We start from the raw sequence: 17,832 nt of genomic DNA, 5'->3' as shown, positions 1-17,832 counted from the left end.
AAAGTTTGTGAGGTGGATTCTAAAAATTTAAAAAAAAAAAAAAAAAAAAACATTAAGCCTAAGACAAGAGAAAGTCAAGAAGATCTTGAAGGCACATAAAAATGAAACAAGGAATCAAACATAAAGCCCATTTGTGAGAGTTCTCTATTGCATGTATGATTATTCCTTAAAAATAACAGTTGCAATTTATGGACAATTTTTCAAATTAAAATTTTGCAACGAATAACCTTTATAAAATTCAGCACCTTTGTAGAATCCAACAGATTAGCCAAAAGACCGATTGGAAATAAAAATCAGAATTTCAAGAGCTTTGGTTTCAATAGCCCCAACTATCTTGACCCCTGACCCAACTCTCCTTTTACCCCAAAATTTTTTTTTTTTGATTCAATGTATACAAAAGAGAGAACTCACCTCCTTGAGTCGGATGATGTCACAAAGGGGATGTTAGGGATTTTTCGACGATACAATGGCCAAGTACCGTCGGAACCACCGATCCGGCCAATGGCTTCATTGCTTTAGAGAGACCTTCACTCCATGAGAGTTAGGACTTGGGACAACTTCACACACAAGAAAGAGGGTGTGTGAGTGTTTGGGGGGTTTGGTTTCAAATGCTAAGTTTTAGTGCTTGGGGATGAGCTGGGGGCTGCTGTGACAATAGATTGAAGGAGAGACAAAGAATGTGTTGAAGGAGAGGCAGAGAGCGGCAGCTGCGCAGGGGAGAGAGAGAGAATTTTTTTTTTTTTTGATTTTATGAAAGTTTACTTAGACTTACCAGAAGCAGTGGGCAGGCTAAAACAGTGGGCGGGCTGTGAAAATTTTTAAGGGTAAAATAGTCTTTTTGTTATTTGGTGAGGTGTCAAAGATTTAAGCCATTAGATTAATTCTATGGCTGAGAATTTAGGTATTGCATAGGATATGAATCCAAACGAGAGACAAATGTGCAAAAATAACTATCCAATAAACGAGAGACATGTGTTATGCTCTAAGCTTTTGCAAAATGGCACCTCCCTTTGAAGTTTCTCTACAATCTTCCAACCTAATTACTTGAGTTTGCACCACGCCTCTCTCTCTCTCACTTCTTTACGTCTTTTAGCATTTCCACCGTTTCAATATTAAAAGCCAAAAAGAATTAAGCACTAATAACTAATAACTAATGAGATTGAGATCGAGGATTTATGAGAAAGCCTTTGCCGCTTTTTGATATCTGAGGGAGGTTTTTCGGGTCGATTAGCTACGTTAGTTTTTTGTACTACACAATTTGAAACTTTTTAAAAATTGACCGAAAAAGATTATAGATAGAACTCAAGGTTGCTAAGAGTGAGTTCCTTCAGAATTCTAGTTATTTTATTTGTTTGTATTAGTGTACTGTAATAGCCCTTGTATAATCAAAGTTTTTTTTGTTATTAAGTTAATTATTTTTTAGTTCATCCAAAAAAAGAAGAAGATGTTGGAAAAATAGCATAGAGTGAATAAGAAATTGATGTTTTTATGTTCACTTGAAGATGCGATTAAAAGTGGTAAAAATCCTGAGTCCCACATATGAAAGGAAATAGATAATATATGAGTTTATATGCTCATGAGTTGGACATTGGGTTGGGCTTTTGGCACATGTGGACTGGGCCTACTTAACCAAATAATAACATTTTATTATTTTACGTTTTGAGTCAGTTAGTCTGTGTACAGCAATTATTACTGAAACAGAGTACCTGTTCAGTAATGTATAATTTTGCATAGTCCCTCATTCATAAAAAACTATGTTTTTCAAAAAAAAAAAAAAAAACTCTCAAGAGAGAATTTTTGTGCATCCATTCTGTGTCAAAGAGAGAGCAAGAGACATTGAGTAGTTCACAGAGCACGACCTTGTATGCTTCGTTTTCGTGTTGTAGATCATTTTATCATGGGAGATAGACGTCCATGAGTCTCAAAGCATCACAGTGATTGTGTGAGGGGCGAAATCTACTTTAAGAAGATTGTGTCAAACACAAGACTTGATCTGATTTGTTCATCATTCACACATCTAGTTTGTGAGTTTTTAATTATTTGTAAATTTCTCTTTATATATATTTAGTGTTTGTTTATAACTATTATCTTGTACATCTATTTGTGTTATTATTTTTTCTTAGATCTGTGTTTTGTTCCTTTTCTTTTTCTCACAAAAATAAATTGTTGAAATATAGCCAACAAAAGAAGCTATGGACAACAACCCAATAGCTGAACCTACATAAAACAAGTTCCTGATGAACAACTTTAAGAATAAAACATATGCAGAAGCAATTAGTGAGGCTCTAAGAGATGAGATGACAGTTACCGATTGAGATAAATATGGAAGTAAAGATGAAGAATCTAGAGAAGAGCTAGAGGGTGACCAAGAGACGGACATCAATCCTAGAGGACCAACAAAAAATAGAAACCAATATGAACGACGACTTTATGGAACTTTCTCTCTCTCCGAAGCTCATACTTAAATTGGCTACACCATGGAAGCATAGCATCATCCTCTAATTGGTGGGATAATCTAAGTTCTCCAAAACAGGTTAGCAAGTATATGGCGACCTTCAGGTAATATCCAACTCATTTACATCAGGTATGGTTTCTATATAGCAAAAAATTTATCTTTTTTACAAGATTACCAACATGCACTCGAGGATTGCCCATGGTTTGTGGGTGAGCAAACCTCCATGTCCTACCGTGGGAAACAAACATTCATCCTACCGTAGCTAAAATAATAACTACGGCCGTCTGGATTCGCCTTGAACATCTCCTATTGAATATTATCATCTTGAGTATTTAACCAATGTTGGTAATAAACAGGGTAAACTGCTTAGGATAGATAATGTTACTACTAGTGCAACTCGAGGCAAATTTGCTAGAATTTGTATACAACTGGGGGTACATAAACCACTCCTAAAACGCATCGAAATAGCAAATTTTTGACAGCATATTGTATAAGAAAATATCCCTATATTCTGCAGTCTGCACCCTTTGTGACAGAATTGGCCACGCTACATTTGCCTGCTCTAATAAAACCATCAAATTTGGGCTTGGCAAGTGAAACACACTCCGAAACTCCCGCAAAAAGTGAGACAAAATTAACCAAACAAGCCGATTGGAAATTAGTGACAACCAAGCGAAATTATCCATGTGGACATTCAAGAGAAGGATAGACTAACTCAGTTGCAAAGAATAGGGATTTGACACCAAAACTTATCTTAAATCATACAGGGCCCATGAGAACAACACTTGGAACTATAACTCCACCTATAGAAACAAACCCAAATCAATTCCATTTACTCCAAGAGCGAATCCCAGTGTAGAAGATAAGAATTTGACTAGGATTAAAAAACAATTATTACCTTCAAAAAAATAATATTACTAAGGTGGCAATAATTGCTAACTCATCAAACAAGCCACGGAACTTACAATCACACTCAGCATTTATGCAAGATACTCCAACTGACAACTAATATCTCTACTAATGTTACATGCACTGCTCCTTCAAATTTAAATATCCAAGCCGTAGGACATGTAAAGTCCACATTTTATTCTCAAAACCATACAAACAGTTTTCCCCATAGCACCTTCATCTGACCAGAACTTTACCTTACCTATTCCAACCAACCCCAACTACAATCTTTCTCAATCCCCCATGAGCATTCCAAATAACCTACATGCATATTCCAACCCTTCCAAACATGATGATATCTTGGAACTCAGTAACAGAGACGAACAACCTACAACTAACTAGGATCCAAGCTCTATCTCACCTAGCATTGAGGAGGAAAGAAGAAGCTCAAGCGCGAAGGTCAAACCCTTACCTGAGGAACCAGCGAAATCTGAATGAGAATGTACCACCAAGCAGCAACGTTGCAAATGGGAACTCCGATAGTGGAACTTCACCACTGATTTGCCAACTTCCCGCAACCAATTTTTGGTTTATTAACCTTGGCGAGATAACTTTCGAACTTCAAGAGAATGTAACAAGCCTTTACATAATGTCATTCTCTCAACGAAGCCTCCCCTTTCTCGCTACCAGCACTTACTGGCCAGAGCTAGGAAATCAAGAAGCCTTATTTCTCGCTACCAACAGTTACTGCCTTTTATCTCCCTATCTTTTTATTTTATGCCTTGAATGACTCTCTATCATGTTAGAAGAAGCCACTTGAAATTGATTAATTACCCCTATTTTGTTTTAGGTAAAAATATCTCATTTGTTTTTTTGCAGATGATATATTTTTATTTACTAAAGGTATATTTGGTAGACTATAATAAATACTGTAATGTAATAGTTATACCTATGGTTTAGCTATTCAGTAATCGGTGTATTAATTTCTAAAATTAATATATTTCTAAATAAATAAACTTTCGAAAATAAGAGTTTCTCTGGTCGACTAGGGTTTAGGGATTTCCTCTGCCAAGCCGCTTGTAGAGTTTTGTACCTAGCCTAGTCTAGGTTTTTATCACCCTTCAGCCTCCTTTGAGACTGATAGGATGGACGGTTTTGTGAGTCTGGTAACGTGGTGTGGTTGTGGTTTCTGTTGGACAAGGTATCATGGCTGGGTTAGATGAGATGTGAGCGAGGTTTTCTTTGTCGAAAGAAGAAGAACGTGGGGCAGAAGTATCACGATAGAAGGAGTTGATTGTCCATAGGTTGGCAGGTAAGTTTCTCACAAAGTGAGTGCTAAATGTTGATGTCGTGGCTCGCACGTTTAAACCCTTGTGGAAACCTATTGGAGAACTTAAGATTCGGGACGTTGGGGACAATATTTTGCTATTTGAGTTTGAAGATATCCTTGACCTGGAACGAGTGCTTGAATTTGAACCTTGGTTGTATGAAAAAAACTTAGTGGTCTTTCAAAAGGCTATTGATGTCGAATCGGCGCCTTCGCTTGATTATTCATACACTACCTTTTGGATGCAAATTCATAATATACTACCAGACCTTGTTACTTAGGAAACCAGTGAGTCTATTGGAAACATATTGGGCATAGTGTTATAGGTGGCCGACCCTGAGGATGACGGAACAGGGGATGAGTTCTTAAGGGTGAGAATTAAGCTCGATATTTCTCGGCCATTGCCTCGATGCTAAAAGCTTTGGAATGAAGGCAAACTCATGGGATGGGTGGGATTAAAATATGAGCGACTTCCAAATTTTTGTTATTGGTGTGGGAGAGTTGGTCATAGGGACAGAGAATGTGAGGTATGGCTGTGCAATATGGGTTAGTTGAGAAGGGAGGACCAACAATATGGTGATTGGTTAAGGGCAGATGCATTTAGAGCTACAAGGAAGTCAGTGGCTGTGATTTCGAGAGTTGCTCGCAATCAAGCTCCTTGGTTGAAACAGAAGCAACGACAAGCCCAAGATCATGGTACTACGAGTGGGGTTTCTTCTCAAACAAACTCCATGGCAGGTTCGGGTTTTGTCCAACAGAGGGATTGCATGGGAGTGAAACAAGCAGTAGTCTCCAAACCCGTGGCTCCCACAATTGATGAGGCAGGCCGTGGTTGCACATCAGATAGTGAAAGCATGGCGACAAGTGATTGTAGGGAGTATTCAAAGTCTCAGGCAGTGAGGTTGGAGATAAACATTTTCAACCTGTCCATCAAGGAGCCCACGAGTTACCAAGTTCTAGTGGAAAAGCATGCTGCCACGAGTTCCCCTGTGTTGAATGCTGAACACCCGAGCCCCTTGGGTGATATTTTAGTCAATTTTAAACCCACACCACAATCTACAAGGGGGTGGAAGAGACTAGCACGTGAGGTGGGAAATTATGTGCAAGGGACTAAAGTGGTTAGTGGGACCAAGTCTAAGAGGGAGAAAAATGATTTTGGGAAACATGGTATGTGCATGGAGATAGACGTACAGATAGAGGGAAAGAAGCAATGCATGGACTATGGTAGTCAGGAGGATGACCAAATTTCAAAGGTGGTTGATGTCCGTGCACCACCGGTCACAATGAATTGCCTTAGCTAAAACTGTCGTGGGCTTGGGAACCCACAGACAGAGGATGAAGTAGTTGCCCTAGTGACTACAAAAGATCCCAAGTTGGTTTTCTTAATGGAAACCAAAACTGATAAATCTACTTTAGAAAGAGTTGGTAGAAAGATACACTTTACTAACCTTTTCTTTGTTCCTTATGTCAATTCAAGTGGTGGTCTTGCTTTGTATTGGAAATCGGATTTTTGATGTGGATGTTCAATCTTTTTCCAATCATCACATTGATCCTTTTATCAACCAAGGAGTGGGTGACGAAACTCCTGGTCTTTACTTTGAGATTTGTGCCACCATTCATCTTTGCCTTGGGTTTGCGTGGGTGACTTCAATGAAATTTTGTTTGCAGATGAGAAACTAGGATGATTGGATAGACCGGAGCGACAAATGCAGAGTTTCAAGGATGCTTTGGACTATTGTAGACTGAAAAATCTTGGCTTCAATGGTTACCCTTTCACTTTGTGTAACTGTAGACCGGGTGATCAAAATACCTGGATTTGGCTAGAAAGAGGTGTAGCTGTCATTGATTGGATTTTGTGGTTTCCCACTTCCCGTATTCATCATTTAGATGCTTTCCATTCCGACCATAAACCGTTGTTGCTTTGTTCAGACTCTAAATTCAAGCGATTCTATAGGAAAGGCAAACCATTTCGGTTTAAAGCAATGTGGCTAAAAGATTTATCTTGTGAATCAGTGATTAAAGATTCTTGGGGTGAACAAGTTGTATCTGAATCGGTTTGGAGCTTTCATCAAAAGATCGTGGCTAGTCAACTCAATTTGAAGGTGTGGGACAAAAAATGTTTTGGGCATGTCCATAATTCCTTAAATAAGAAGCTTAAAAAGTTGAAAGAAGCTGAAGAATGTGGCAGTTATAGAAATAACCCGAGGAGCATTTATATGTTGTAGGAAGAGATCCAAAGGTTGAAAAATAGGGAAGAATGCATGTGGAAGCAGCGTTCCTGGAATGCTTGGCTTAAGGAAGGAGATAGCAACTCACGGTTTTTCCATTGTAGGGTAAATCAAAGGAATCGTCGAAACTTCATTGTTGGTTTGGAGGATAGTGATGGGGAATGTAGGGAAGATGAGAGCTGAATGGGTGGTATTATTGAAAATTATTTCAAGGACATCTATACCACATCCAATCCTTCAGGTTTTGTTGACATTCTGAGTGGCATTCACCGGGCCATATCTAAGGAGGATGTTGGGATGCTTGGCCGAAACTTCCATGCTAATGAGGTTAGGTTCGCTCTTGACCAAATGGCTTCACTTACTACACCTGGACCTGATGGAATGTCCCCTATTTTTTGCAAGTCTTGTTGGCATATTGTGGGTGGAGATATAACGTCTATGGTTCTTAATGCTCTTAATTCCGATGTGGTGCCAGAGTCACTTAATTCCACTTTATTGCCCTAATTCCAAAAGTAAAACACCCAAAAAGAGTTGCTGATTTTCGTCCCATTAGCTTGTGTAATGTAGTCTATAAATTGATTTCTAAGGTATTGGTGAACCAGCTGAAAAAATTCCTAGCTAGTGCTATTCTGGAATCTCAAAGTGCATTCTTATCGGGTAGGCTTATCTCGGATAATGTACTTGTGGCCTTTAAAACTCTTCATTATCTTAAAAGAAAAACAAATGGGAAGGTGGGTCAAATGGTGCTTAAGCTTGATATGAGTAAGGCCTATGATAGGGTCGAATGGGAATTCTTGGAGCAAGCTATGAGGCATCTTGGGCTTAGGGAAAGGATGGTCAGTCTTATCATGTCTTGCATCAGTTCGGTTTCCTATTCTGTTCTTCTTAATGGGCAACCTGTTGGTAATATCAAACCTAGTCGTGGTCTTTGCCAAGGTGATCCTCTATCGCCTTACCTTTTCCTTATGTGTGCCATGGGATTGCAAAAATTGTTGAATAAAACTGAAGTGGAGGGCATATTTGGGGGGTGGCTATCTGTAGGAATGGCCCAAAAGTCTCACATTTATTTTTTGCAAATGATAGTGTGTTATTTTGCAGTGCTAAAGAAGCAGAGTGTCAAAAAATTCTTGATATTCTAGCTATCTATGAGAGGGGTTCAGGCCAGAAAATTAATCGTGAGAAAACTAATATATTTTTTAGCTCTAACACCCCTCATGAGGTACAGGTCCAGATTCAACAGGTTTTAGGTGTCCCATCTATCCGCCAGTTTGAAAAGTATTTAGGTTTGCCGGCGTTGGTGGGTAGGGCAAAAAAACAAAGTTTCATCTACATCAAAGAAAGGGTGTAGAAAAAGCTCCAATGGTGGAAAGAAAAACTCTTGTCTCAGGCAGGTAGGGAAGTTCTGATCAAGTCAATAATTTAGACGATACCGACTTATACCATAAGTTGCTTTAAACTCCCTAAGGGGCTTGTTAGGGAGTTAGAAGTCATGATTTGCAAATTTTGGTGGGGGTATAGTGGAGAGCATCGGAAAACTCATTGGGTAATATGGGAGCGATTATGTGAAGCTAAAGAAGTTGGTGGAATAGGGTTCAAAGAAATCGAAATATTTAATGATGCTTTATTGGCTAAACAAGTGTGGAGATTGATTAATAATTCTAATTCTCTTTGTCATCAAGTTTTTAAGGCTCGGTTTTTTCCAGATTGCTCCATCTTAGATGCAAAATATTCAAGTTCAGGGTCTTACGCATGGAAGAGTATAATTGATGCTAGAGATGTGATTTGAAAAGGGATGGTTTGGCGCATAGGGACAGGGGAGGCTGTGCGAATTGAGGATAGGTGGCTGCCTGGACGTGCAAATTGTTTAGTCATCTCACACCTTCCTTCTTTAGCTTCGGCTGCGAAAGTTAGTTCCTTGATTGATCAGGACAGAGTAGCGTGGAAAACAGAGGCTGTGCAGCAAATGTTTTTGCCCCATGAAGCTGATATTATTTTAGGAATTCCCTTGAGCATTTGATGCCCCAATGATCGCATTATTTGGGCACACACGCCGTCTGGTATGTTCACTACTTGTAGTGCTTATAAAATGTTGGTTTCCTGTGATACATCTTCTAGTTCAGGTGGCTCTAATCCAAAAGTCCAGAAAAAATTTTGGAAGGGCATTTGGTAGCTTCGGGTCCCCAACAAAATAAAGCATTTTGTGTGGAGAATCTGTAATAATGCTCTGCCAACAATGGTGAACCTTCATCGGCGTCACATTGTCCTTTGTGCAAGCTGTGCACTGTGTAATGCTCTTCCTGAAGATTCTCTTCATGCGGTTTGGTCTTGTGAAGTCATTTCACGAGTTTGGTCTTCGTTGGAATGGTTTCACCAAACTGCACTGCCACATCCCAACTCCTTCAATGAGCTACTTGTGTTTAGCAGAGAGGAGTTTAGAGCAGAGATTTTTGTGATCATTGAGTGATTCCTTTGGAATAGGCATAATGCAATCCAATTTGGTTGCCCTCCTCTTCCCATGTCTAGCATATGCAGTAAAGCAGGGAGTTATCTGCAAGAGTTTCTTCAAGCTCAGACCGAGGAGCCTGTCCCACCCCGTTTTACCTCCCATGCAGCAATGGTGCCCTCCGGATCCTCATTGCTTCAAGGTAAATTTTGATGCCGCGGTATTTCGTCGCTCAAGTTTGGCGGGCATCGGTGTCATTGTTCGTAATAATGGAGGGCAAGCTTGTACCAATTTATTATTAATAAAATTAGAAAAAAAAAATATTGAAGGATGGCAAACTAGGTACTTATCTGTAGCTGGGAAAGTTATGTTGATTAAATCCACAACAAATACAATTCCTATTTATTCCATTTGAACTACTTTACTTCCTGGAAAAACTTGTAAAGAGATAAATATATTAAATCGTAGTTTTTGTGGGGAGACTCTACCCATCATCGCACTCGTCATACAATATCTTGAGAAGTGATCACAAAACCCAAAGAGGGTGGAGGTCTTGATATTGTTACCGCTAGACCTAGGAACCTAGCTCTACTTATGAACCAAGCTTGGCATTTATGGACAAATCCAGACACTCTATGAGCCAAATTCCTTAAAGCCCAGTACTTTCCCAATAACACCCTAATGGATATCCACTCCTCTAAAACTTCATCTCATATTTGGAAAGCTTTTCAGATTGGTGGTAAATGACTATTTAAATGCATGAGAAGCGTGATAATTGGATACTAGGGGGACCTCTCATCCTCAGGTGTCATAATAAGGGTCCGTTTGGATAGAGCTTATTGCTGAAAACTGAAAACACTGTAACAAAATAATTTTAAAATGTGTGAATAGTACCGCGGGACCCATTTTTAATGAAAAAGTGGCTGAAAAGTAAAATTTGTGGGTCCGTGAACAGTGCACAAATGCACTGTTCACGGAAGACTTGGTCAACATATGCGGCTGGGAAGGAAAAAAAAAAAAAACGCAGAATCGTGGACGCTGGACGCTGGCCACTGTATCCAAACTCAGCCTAAGTGTTTGTTTAACAAAAATTATTTTTATTAACTTATTTTACTATTTAACTTATTTTTACTACTATTTATAGGTCCCATTGCACTTTTTGATACTATTCATAGGTCTTATTGTACTATTTTCAACTAACTTTGACTTTTATCTATAGTACTTTCAATAAAAAAATTTCAATTTTAACAAAATAAGCGAATTCTAAATGGACCCTAAGGGTCCTTTATCCAATGCAAGGTTTTGAAACTTAAATCGTTCATTGAATCGTAAAAGGGAGAGGTTCAAGGTTTTTTAGGTCGAATTGAGGTTGAACCGAAGTTAAACCGAAGTTGAACCGAGGTCGAACCGTGATGATGTCATAATTAATTTAATAATTAATTAAAGCCTAAATATAGATATTAAATTTATAAAACTAGCAAAATTGACTAATATATCTATATATGTGAGGAAAATTTAATGATTTTTAAGCATATATTTAATAATTAAATAAGAAAGTTAATAAAATAAAATAATAACCATGAAAACATTAAAATTTATGATTAATTTTTGAAGTAAAGTTGAATATCTTTGAAGGATTTTAATTATAATTTTTTTTTTATTTCTTGTAAGAGATGGATAATTTAATTAAGTAGAATAAAATTGTATTAAGTTGTTTTTATAAAAAAAAAAAAATATATATATATATATATATATATATATATATATATATGCTAAGGGGTTGGACTGTTCGGTTCTTGATACCGGTTCATGCGATCTAACTCCGGTTTTAAAGGTTCATGAAATTAGCTAAAAATACGATTCTTTATGCTTAAAAAACCGATTTTCATCCCGGTTTCCAGTTTTCACGGTCCGACCCCTCGGTCTCGTCCGGTTCTGAAAACAGTGATCTAATGTAGAAGACTAGTATGGGTCAGAGAATGAAATGTTCAACATTCTTAGAACCTAGCCACAACCAAACCACAAAATTTGAGCTACTTGGCAACAAGTAAACAAATGAAGAGAATATTTAGGTTCAAAATTACACAATGGACAATTTACATCAATATTTGGAACACACCTAGATAAATTCAGCTTTGTTGGGAGTATATTAGTAGAGCATATCAGAGTAGTAAATCATGTCATATCAATTTAATTTATGCCATGTCAATTAATAACCTAATTTTTAAAAAAAAATTTAAAATAAATCTCTGAAGTCTAAAAAATTACATAAGCTACAAAAAATAAAAGATAACATAAGAGTCAATTCCTAGGTTTGTTTGGAGTTAGCACAAAGCAAAGGAGAATCTCTACTAATCAACAATTAGAATTTGGGCGAAATTAGTACCAAGTCATTATGAGAATCTCGAGATAATCTATTTTGCTAGGATTACAATATTATAATTATATAGGAAACCCTAATTCTAATTCTAATTGACTAAACAAACCTAGTTCAAAATGACTTGAAAAATCTCAATTATTAAATTACAAAAACACTTGACTCTAGAAATTATATAACATTACTTATAAATATAATTAACTACCGATATCTAAAATATAATTAACCAAAAAACATACAAATGACTGTAAAACTCAATAAACTAAATTAAAATTAATATTTCTGTGTACTTCCTGCTTAAAAAAAACTAGCGACATCATCATCCAACGATTATGGACTATTAACCTTTATTTTCTAATGTGCAACCACGGCAAAGCCATAATGGAGCTCAAACAAAACCTCAAGGCATAGATTTGCATCATTAATCATTATACATTTTTCACTAGTTTCCAGGGCTCTCACCATAAACTGTTCTATATAACACTGCATCTTTCAGATATTCTTTTTTCTCTATAAAGAAAATCAGAAATCAAAATGGATTAAAGCAGAAAAAGACTCGGCTGACAAGCAAAAAAATTGTCATTTCTTATGTACACACGTGGTCTGGGCTTCTTTTTTTTTTTTTTTTGACACGGGGAACAAACCTTTTAATTTGGATAATCACAAACAGTAATTTGCAACTGGGAAGTGTCCTGCTCAGCTGCAAATTGTCTGATGAAGGCTCTTCTCCACCAAACTTCAAATGCCCTCTGAATATTGGGGCAGTCATCTCCTTTGTTAAGAAATCGATCAAACCACTTAAGCAAGATAGCCTGTTGCTGCGGCAATGGCAGTGTAAGAATTGTTTGGCTTAAGCCGTCTTCAACCAGTTTCTTATCGACTGATCTAGAAGCCCTTCTCATCCATCCAAAGTCTTCATAAAGGGCTTCCAGCCATGTGGACAGTAAAGAAAATCGGGTGTCTTTGGGCACCAAGATATGTCCTCTCCCAATAGCAATACAAATTTGTGCAGTGATTCTGCTGATTTCATGCCTGTACATGATGGGAAGTTTTGAATGGAGAATTGCAAGCTCCTTCTGATCTGCCCATAGTTTCACAAATTCATCTCCCATTTTTTTATCAATTAGAATATCCACAATCCATTGCATATTGTCAGCCTCTCGAGCTATTTCACCCATTAAAACCCCTCGATCTCGATTCTCATCCACAGCTGTAGCGTCAGATAAGCATAGTCTAAGAGAACTAAGACATCTATGGCAAAGATGATAAAGAACATCCTTTGAGACATCAAGCCTGTTGCTCTCACTGGTTGCATCTTCTCTTAGTAATCGAGAAATCAGAGATTTCATTTCTCGACGAGCTTTATCATCTTTTGCTAGCAGAACACCAGTCAGCAATCTCAAGAAGATGTCATCAGCTCTTGTAGAAGTAGAAGGTTCAGATGATACCCTCAGCAGAACTTCGGTGACAGAGTCATTAAGCTCAAGTTTATTGAGGTGAGATATGACTTTTTCCTCTTCATCCTCAGACCATGGTATGGCTTCCAAATACTCTAAGCATGATATAATCCCAGCTTCAAACATGATAGCTGCAGATACCTACAAATATTTCACTACAACAAACTCAGTGAGGTCTTCCTCAAAAAAAAACCGCAGTGAGGAAAAAACTAAAGAGAGATTTTACAGTCCCATATTCAGATGATATGAACATGGTATAAGCAGTTTGAATTTGCAAAAGCAAAAGGACGGTGCCTTGCTTTCTTGTTTTTCTGAGAATCAATAAAAAGTTTAAATCTTATGGACGGTACTTTCTTCATAGCCACTGAAAGGAGAATACATAAAGCTTGAAGTTTATATACAGTACTGTTTTAGTCTATGAACTGTTGAGACACAGAAATAAAGATTATAGGATGTTCCCACATTTCAAAATTATTCTTCTCCTCCTTTCCAAAATTATCAATGAAAATCACAAGTAATCTAAGTTTTGAATTGTATCTTCTATGTAGCTTTGTTTGGCAACAAGAAAAGGCTCAACATGCTATGCCATTAAAATGAATCTAATTCATATTAATGAAGATTTTAGTCCCTGAAGGATCCATAAAAGGTAAAATTCAACATTCCAAGTTACAGATTCGTCCTTTCTGGTCCAGTACCAAATGAGAACCTTTCAATTCCCTTTTCTTCTTTTTGAGAGAGAGAAGGGGGACGGGGAGGAAGGGGCGAAGTGATCATATAACTTGAAGTGTCCTGATTTAACACTTCTTAAAGCCAAACCCTTAAACAAAGCTAGACCCAATTCCTTTGAAAAACAAAATGAAATCATCTACAAACAAACAAGCAAATATAACTCCACTCCATTTTCTTCAATTTCCAGCAACAATATCAGCACAAAAAACAAAGTATTAGAACCAATCCACCCATATCTAAATCACCATTCACATCAAACTGAAAGTAGTGGACTCAACCTTGCCTCCCACAAACTGAATACGCTCTAGCTTCTTAATTCATATGACAGCATTTCACAACCACAAGGGGTTAGTCTAATGGTCCTTATGTCTCAAGATTCCTACCATGAGGTATTGGGTCCTAACAATTACATGGTATATGTAAAACCAAACCTTCCTAGGAATTTATCCCTGTAATTATTTGCTACCTTTGAGATGGAAGGATTGCACATGTTCAAGTATTAGCCAAGTCACAACACGCTAAAGTTACATACAAACCAAAAACCTCCACTTCATAAGACAGGTCTCTAGGCAATTCTAAGTGCTTCCCTTTTCTTGGTACAACCTAAGAAGCAAGGACACTTCATTTAAGGTGTGGTACCTATGTCATACCGGCGTCATATTGGTGCTATACCAGCCATTTCATGTTATATTTTTTCAGAAATTGCTCATATTGCTGTGTCGTGCCATACCCCACAAACATAGCCATCAGCACCCCAAAATCAAATATCCCTTCAGAAATTTACTTAGAAACCACGTACAAAAGATAGGTACACAAAATTTTCACTTTTTTATATATTATTTTAGGTTTGATATTATTTGTGGGGAGTAAAAGGACCTAAGCGGGCATTTCGGCCTTTGGGCTCTAGCAAGGAGGGCCGATCTGTTCTTGAGCTAAGAATTTGTTAGTACTACGAATCGGCCCATACGCCGAGGGTTCAAGAACACATCCGAGGATGAGTTTCTCCTCGAACAGACCCAAGAGAACTCGGAGATTTACTACGAAGGTCAAGGCAGAATTCCGGAAATACTGTTGGTTAAGAGGGGAAACCCTGAACCTTCTAGATACACCGATGTTAGAAAAATATCATGAGCAAAAGCTGCCACCTCCACATTAAAGACTCTGCACCTACCTCCCTGGCCGCATTAATGGGAAAGTAACCCCTGAACAGTAGAACTGAAACTTCTGGTTAAAGGCACTAAGAGAAGAAATATCTAGAAGGGGAGGGAATTTGAGCAACACGTGGATAAAACATCAGGAAAAGAAGTATTTAGGGGACAGTCTGTAACCAAGTGGGGGGAAAAGAATTGTAATCTTTAAGAAAGAAAGAGAAATAATACAAAAGTAGTTATCGGCTCACATCCGAGGAGGTCCATCTGCAATTATCATTCATTATTTACAAGTGTTTGCACACCATAATCTGTTATCAAGTTCTCAGTATCTCTAATCTAGATTTGAAGTCCACACTCTACAAATTTCATTGTTTAAAGTTCATTAGGCCTGAGCCCATAATTGTCTTTGGGTCCAGGTGCAATTGTGCACTTACATTATTTTTATGAGAAATATAAAAAGTTGTCAAAAAAAAATTATCCTTTTCTTTTTCCATAAAAGAGAAAAAAATATTTCTTAAATTGATGCCTTTAGAGTATTGTTAACTTTTCCTTTTTTTTTTTTCATTTATTTTTTTTACATTCCACATAACAAATTGTGATCAGAATTATATCACTTTCATATATGTTAACTATATACCACTTTTATTTACACCAATCACACCATGCCACCTTAGCTACCACTTTTATTAATACCAATCACAACATTGACCATACCACCTTAGCAATTGATTATAACATATCTTACAACATACCACATTAGAATCCATAATACCATGCCAATTTAGCAATTATGAAATTTGTAGTTTTACTCTTAAAAAACAGATTGGCGGGTCACTGATCCTAAAAATAAAATAAAAAATAAAAATCAAATATTCATTTATTATCTTATTAAAGTTGTCACATCAATTTATAAACTACATTAATATGAAAATGGTAATTGCAGTTAGTTAATATAATACGGTTGGTTACCTTGAGCACAGCCAAAATCTTGGACACGTCTTCGCCCATCAACCTCTTCTTCAAGTTGAAGTCATCACAGTACATCAAGACTAGGGTTTCCACGTAGACTTCCACGTCATCACAGTCGCTGATCTCGACGTAGTGAGCCACCCCTATCTTCTCGTCGAAGAATCGGCTCTTCTCTTCCAACACGCTCTTGTGCATTTCCATCGTCACTCGAAACCCGTCCCTCCCAACCACCGACACCTTCACGTCCCCGCCGCTTCCGATTCCGAAACCGAACCCCGAACCGTCCGTGCCGTTTCGGTCTCGGAACGACGTCGTCCTCGTCTGCGTTTCGTCGAGGATTTTCGAAACGCGGAGGTGGAGCTTGCGCCGTCTGTCGTCGGAGAGCTTGGACTCGCGGTGTTGCTCCTCCGACATCATCTCGTAGAGAGTTTGAGACTGAGATTGAGAGTAGGACTGAGTCGGAGGTGTTGGCTTTGGTTGTGGTTGTGGTTGTGGTGGTGGAGAAGAGGAAGGAGAGTAAACCCTAGGAAAGGAATTTGTGGTTTGCGGTGGAGGTGGTAGTCTAGAAGGTGAAAACGAGAGCGTGTGGTGGTCTGAGATGAAGCCTTGCTTTATCATCGCCGATACCTCTCTTGATTTCAATGCGTTCTCCGCCGCCGCCGCCGCCATTCAATCTTTAGAGAGAGAGAGGGAAGCAACAGAGATTGGAATTTTCTCGGGAAAGTTAGAGAGGGAAAATGAATGAAATGAAAGTTTCTCGGAAATTAAACAGAGAGAGAGAGAGAGAGAGCAGAAGTGAGAGTTTTTTTGTTCAGAATTGAAGTGGGAAGGCAATGGAGGAGAAAGAAAGAAAGAAAGAGAAATTTTAGATCCAAGAAAAGTTTTTTCTTTTCTTTTTTTTTCCCGGGAAAGTAGAGTAGAGAGCAGAGAGAGTGGAAAAGGGAATCCAAGAAAGTGTGGGGGGTTTTTGGATCTGTCAGAAGTGTGTTTGTTTTATAAAATAAAATAAAAAAATGAAAATTTATTTTTATTATATTTACCTAGACTGGAAAAGGTAATATACACAGTTGCTTAGGAAAAAAGAAATGCAGGGAGAGACTGGATGATTGCATCCACGTGCATAACTACTGCAAAGATAGACCCCAGTCTTTGGATGCTTTTTATGGGTTTAGGATCATTGTTAAATCAGTAACTATTTTACACAATTTTATATTCACCAAAAAAAAAAAAAAACAACTAAAACAGTCTCCAATTGTGATTTCAAGGTACGATTTTAGGTTTTTTTTTTTTTTTTTTTTTTTTTTTGAGATGTGTATAAGACCGTGTTATACAGGTGATGTGCAGCAACATTTTCCCTTATTTAGATTGCTATTTTTGTATATTTTAATTATATAATTAGATGATGTATCGAATTTTAACAGGGTTTTTGGGGAGGTTTTAATTATGGGGTTCGGTTGCACTATTTGTGGAGTTGACAGTGCTTACAGGGCTTGGTCCTAGGTGCTGTTGCACTTGCACAGTTGCACGCCAATAATACTAATCTCCATCATGTGTTGCATCTTACTGGTACGAGTGGTCTCCACCTTTGACCTAAACAGCTGTCTCAAGACTTTTGATTGGCCTACTACTGTAATCACTAATCAGGATTCAGCAACTTCATTATCAGACAAGCGAAAAGCAAATATGTAGGTCTTGGAGGACTAATAATAAGAATGGAGAGACCGAGAGTGTATTTCACGGTTCAAATATGTATAAGAACTGTCACGTGATTTAAAATTTTACTTTTTTAAATTTATAACATTTTTAAT

General features: G+C 37.7%; 2 protein-coding genes across 2 annotated transcripts; one reads left to right on the top strand and one right to left on the bottom strand.

The window, feature by feature from the left end:
* Positions 1-6,376: 6,376 nt before the first annotated feature.
* LOC142606035 (uncharacterized) lies at positions 6,377-7,081 on the top strand. Its single transcript, XM_075777449.1, has 2 exons — positions 6,377-6,772; positions 6,896-7,081. Exons 1-2 carry the CDS (start codon positions 6,377-6,379, stop codon positions 7,079-7,081), a joined length of 582 nt encoding a protein of 193 aa, XP_075633564.1.
* A 5,019-nt stretch (positions 7,082-12,100) lies between these two features.
* Positions 12,101-16,965, bottom strand: LOC142607969 (BTB/POZ domain-containing protein At5g60050). Its single transcript, XM_075779662.1, has 2 exons — positions 16,025-16,965; positions 12,101-13,316 (listed from the first exon to the last, which is right to left on the bottom strand). Exons 1-2 carry the CDS (start codon positions 16,691-16,693, stop codon positions 12,366-12,368), a joined length of 1,620 nt encoding a protein of 539 aa, XP_075635777.1. The 5' UTR covers positions 16,694-16,965; the 3' UTR covers positions 12,101-12,365.
* Between the last annotated feature and the right edge of the window lie 867 nt (positions 16,966-17,832).

This window comes from Castanea sativa, chromosome 8 (assembly GCF_040712315.1).
Source record: "Castanea sativa cultivar Marrone di Chiusa Pesio chromosome 8, ASM4071231v1".
NCBI classification, from domain to species: Eukaryota; Viridiplantae; Streptophyta; class Magnoliopsida; order Fagales; family Fagaceae; genus Castanea; species Castanea sativa.
The sequence above is the reverse complement of the archived record's forward strand: the minus strand, read 5'-3'. Positions and strand labels throughout refer to the sequence as shown.

What these genes read in the sequence shown, in the direction of transcription:
- LOC142606035 (XM_075777449.1), top strand. Translation starts at nt 6,377, where the DNA reads ATGCAGAGTTTCAAGGATGCTTTGGACTATTGTAGACTGAAAAATCTT. An exon ending in CTAGTCAACTCAATTTGAAG is followed by an intron (nt 6,773 to 6,895) that starts GTGTGGGACAAA and finishes TATATGTTGTAG; the next exon opens with GAAGAGATCCAAAGGTTGAA.
- LOC142607969 (XM_075779662.1), bottom strand. Translation starts at nt 16,693, where the DNA reads ATGGCGGCGGCGGCGGCGGAGAACGCATTGAAATCAAGAGAGGTATCG. An exon ending in AGATTTTGGCTGTGCTCAAG is followed by an intron (nt 13,317 to 16,024) that starts GTAACCAACCGT and finishes AAATATTTGTAG; the next exon opens with GTATCTGCAGCTATCATGTT.